This window comes from Suncus etruscus, chromosome 20, assembly GCF_024139225.1.
Source record: "Suncus etruscus isolate mSunEtr1 chromosome 20, mSunEtr1.pri.cur, whole genome shotgun sequence".
NCBI classification, from domain to species: domain Eukaryota; kingdom Metazoa; phylum Chordata; class Mammalia; order Eulipotyphla; family Soricidae; genus Suncus; species Suncus etruscus.
In genome coordinates, this window is record NC_064867.1 from 31559336 (window position 1) to 31563329 (window position 3994).

General features: G+C 60.6%; 1 protein-coding gene across 1 annotated transcript; it reads right to left on the reverse strand.

Annotated features, from left to right (window-relative positions):
* Positions 1-273: 273 nt before the first annotated feature.
* LOC125997917 (skin secretory protein xP2-like) lies at positions 274-3247 on the reverse strand. The gene is made up of 4 exons (XM_049766101.1): positions 2828-3247; positions 1915-1999; positions 743-939; positions 274-432 (listed from the first exon to the last, which is right to left on the reverse strand). The coding sequence occupies exons 1-4, from the start codon at positions 3245-3247 to the stop codon at positions 274-276; spliced, it is 861 nt and encodes a 286-aa protein (XP_049622058.1).
* Positions 3248-3994: the final 747 nt, after the last annotated feature.

The window sequence follows — 3994 nt, forward strand, 5'->3', positions numbered from 1 at the left end:
GGCCAAGTCTGGGCTGGGTCCAAGGCGGGGGCAGGGGACAAGGCTGGTTCTAGCGCCACAGGTGGTGCTGGGTCCAAGTCTGGGGCTGGGGCCAAGGCTGGTTCTCGCGCCATGGCTGGTGTTGAGGCCAAGCCTGAGGCTGGGGCCAAGCCTGGGGTTGGGACCAAGGTTGGTTCTCGAACCGGAGGAACCCCTAAGGCGTTGCCGGGCGTGGCCCAATAGGGAATGGCCGCTACTTACCCCGTTGGTCCAGGGGGCTGGCGGGCTCATGCTCTAGGCTGCGGCGAGTATGGGGCTGGGTCCAAGTCTGGGGCTGATGTTGGGGCCAAGGGTGGTGCTGGGGCCAAGGGTGGTGCTGGGGCCAAGGGTGCTTCTGGGGCCAAGGCGCCCCTCCACAGACTCTCCCTCGCCCTCTTCCCCTGCTGCGACGCCCTGGAAGGAAGACAAGCTAGTCTAATAAGCAAAGAAACCCTTTCCCAGACCCAAGGGGCTTTCTCTCCTATGAAGTTGTTGTGCGGGTCCGGAGAGAAAGCCTGGCGGTAAGGCGTTTGCCTTGCATGCAGAAGGACGGTGCTCAAATCCCGCTATCCCATAGGGACCTTCCCCCCCTCCCGCAGCAGGCCAGGGGCGACCTGTGAGGGACCAGGAGGAACCCCTGAGCGCGCCCGAGTGGCCCAAAAGCAAATGACCGCTTACCGCCTTCGGCCCTTTGCCTTAAAGGCGAACGGGGGCGGTCTCTAACCGCTCCCGCCACCGCTGTCATTTCGGCCGCTGTCATTTCGGCCAACGCTAATTGTACCAATTGTACCACCTCCGCCGCGACTTGTGCGACTTGTCCCACCATGCGCCGCCACGGGTCCTGCTCCTGGTGACGCGGGGGCTGGGGTAGAGCTTCGGACTTTGGGGCCATGGGACTGCTGACGACACCCCCGTGGCCACCTCGGACACGGGAGTCACCGCCTCAGCCTGTTTTTCGTCCTCCTCCTTAATCCGTCTGCTGGTGCTGTGGCCCAAAAACCAAAAAAAAAAAAAAATTCCTATGCACCCCAGGCCTGGGGCTCCCAGGAACCCTGCAAGGAGCAGACAGGCACCCCCCAAAAGGACTGTCCACAAGTCGGAGCCCAGTCCAGGCGCAGCTCTGAGTGAGCACAGCGGGTGGAGGACCACAGGGCAGGCAGGGGCAGGAGCCAGGGTCCTGTGGGCCATGATGCTGCCTGCTCTCACCAATCGCAACGAATGAGTCAGCAAGGTCCCAGAGAATGAGTTTAATAGACTGTGGTCCACTTTATTGACATAAAACTTAATAAAAAATTTCATTAAAACTTTAAAAGTGTCCTCAGACGACAGGAGACGAGAAGACTAAGAATTCTGCTGCCCTGAAAGATAGAGACAAAAGGGTCTTTCAGTTGCAACAGATCTCAGATGCACCCTGCTGGGGGTCCCCCCCCCGCCCCCCCTCTCCGGTGAAGGAGGGTGGGTCCCCTTCTGCTGCATTTGCAGAGAGGCAGGGGTGAGTCGCTACAGGCACCACCAGGATCAGGACTGCTCTAGATTGATGATGGCAGCGAGCTGTCAAATAGAGGCCTATTTCGACCAGTGGGTGGCTGCCCGCCCATACTATACGGAGGAGATGGTAAGATCTCATGCACTGGCCATCGCTGAAGCTGCGATAATGGCTTCGAGATTTGCCACAAGGAGGACTGAACATGGCTTCAGGCGTCTGCACGGGCGGGAGGCGACGGGACCGCCCAGAGAACGGTCCCCTCTGAGGCCCGAAGCCCAGGAAAGGGCCCAAGGCGGTAAGCGGTCATTTGCTTTTGGGCCACTCGGGCGCGCTCAGGGGTTCCTCCTGGTCCCTCACAGGTCACCCCTAGCCTGCTGGGGTTTCACTGGGGACAAACAATGGTCACTCACCCTCCTTTCTCTTGGGGGAGGATCCTCGGGCATAGGCCGTGGCCTGATCCTTCTGGGTCTTCAGCCGGCGGGGCCTGGCGTAGAGCTGCGGACTTTGGGGCCATGGGACTGCTGACGAAACCCCCGTGGCCACCTCGGACACGGGAGTCACCGCCTCAGCCTGTTTTTCGTCCTCCTCCTTAATCCGTCTGCTGGTGCTGTGGCCCAAAAACCAAAAAAAAAAAAAAAAAAAGCAATGGTTCTCGGCACAAGGCTGGTGCTGGGGCTAAGTCTAATCTGCGGCTGGGGCCAAGGCTGGTTCTCGGGCCACGGCTAGTGTTGGGGCCTAGTCTGTGCGGTTCCAAGTCTGGGGCTGGACCAAGGCTGTTTTTCGGGCAAAGGCTGGTGTTGGGACCAAGTCTAGGGCTGGGGCCAAGTCTTGAGCTGGGGCAAAGGCTTGTGTTGTGACCAAGTCTGGGGCTGGGGCCAAGGCTATTTCTCGGGCCACGGCTTGTGTTGTGGCCAAGTGTGGGGCTGGGGCCAAGTCTGGGGTTGGGACAAAGGCTGGTTATCAGCCCGCGGCTGGTGTTGGGGCCAAATTTGGAGCTGGGGCCAGGCTGGTTCTCAAGCCTGGCTGGTGTTGGGGCCAAGACTGGGGATGGGTCAACGTCTGCGGCTGGGACCAAGGCTGGTTCTCGGGCCATGGCTGGTGTTGGGGCCAAGTCTGGGGCTCGGACCAACGATGGTTTTTGGACCGTGGCTGATTTTAGGGCCAAGTCTGTGGCTGGGGCCAAGTATGGGGCTGGGGCCAAGGCTGGTTCTCGGGCCATGGCTGGTGTTGGGGCCAAGTCTGGGGCTGGGACCAAGGCTGGTTCTCAGGCCATGGCTGTGTTGGGGCCAAGTCTGGGGCTGGGGCCATGTCTGAGGCTGCGACCAAGGCTGGTTCTTGGGCCACGGCTGATGTTGGGGCCAAGTCTGGGGATGGCTCCAAATCTGGGGCTTGGAACAAGGCTGGCGTTGGGGCCAAGTCTGGGGCTGGGTTGAAGGCTGGTTCTCGGACCAAAGCTGGTGCTGCTGTAGCCAAGTCTGGGTATGGGTCCAAGTCTGCGGCTGGGGCCAAGGCTGGTTCTCGATTCACAGCTGGTGTTGGGGCCATGTCTGTGGCTGGGACCAAGGCTGGTTCTCGTACCATGGCTGGTGTTGTGGCAAACTCTGGGGCTGGGAGCAAGGCTGATTTTTGGAACACTGCTGATGTTGGGGCCAAGTCTGGGGCTGGGGCGAAGTCTGGAGTTGGGTCCAAGGCTGGTTCTAACGCCACGGGTGGTGCTGGGTCCAAGGCTGGTTCTCGGGCCATGGCTGGTGGCCTCAAAGGGGAAAGGTCTCTTGGCTCTCCCACCCGCGCCGACGCTGATCCCTGAAGCCACAGTTTTCCCTCTCTCAAATCCTGCACCCATCATCGCCGCTGCTGTCATTCCGGCCGCCATGGCTGCTACTTTACGGTCCCTTGGATTTTCGGTGGTTGCAGCCACCCACTCCACCACCGTCCTTTGTCATGCGGGGAGGATCCTCGGGCATAGGCCGTGGCCTGATCCTTCTGGGTCTTCAGCCGGCGGCGGCTTGGGTAGAGCTGCGGACTTTGGGGCCATGGGCCACCTCGGACACGGGAGTCACCGCCTCAGCCTGTTTTTCGTCGTCCTCCTTAATCCGTCTGCTGGTGCTGTGGCCCAAAAACCAAAAAAAAAAAAAAAAAAAGCAATGGTTCTCGGCACAAGGCTGGTGCTGGGGCCAAGTCTGGGGCTGAGCCCAAGTCTGGGGCTGAGGCCAAGGCTGGTGTCGGGGCCAAGTCTGGGGCTGGGACCAAGACTGTTTCTTGGGCCATGGCTGGTGTTGGGGCCAAGTGTGGGGCTCGGACCAAGGATGGTTTTTGGACCATGGCTGATTTCAGGGCCAAGTCTGCGGCTGGGGCCAAGTATGGGGCTGGGACCAAGGCTGGTTCTCGGGCCACGGCTGATGTTGGGGCCAAGTCTGGGGCTGGGACCAAGACTGTTTCTTGGGCCATGGCTGGTGTTGGGGCCAAGTGTGGGGCTCGGACCAAGGATGG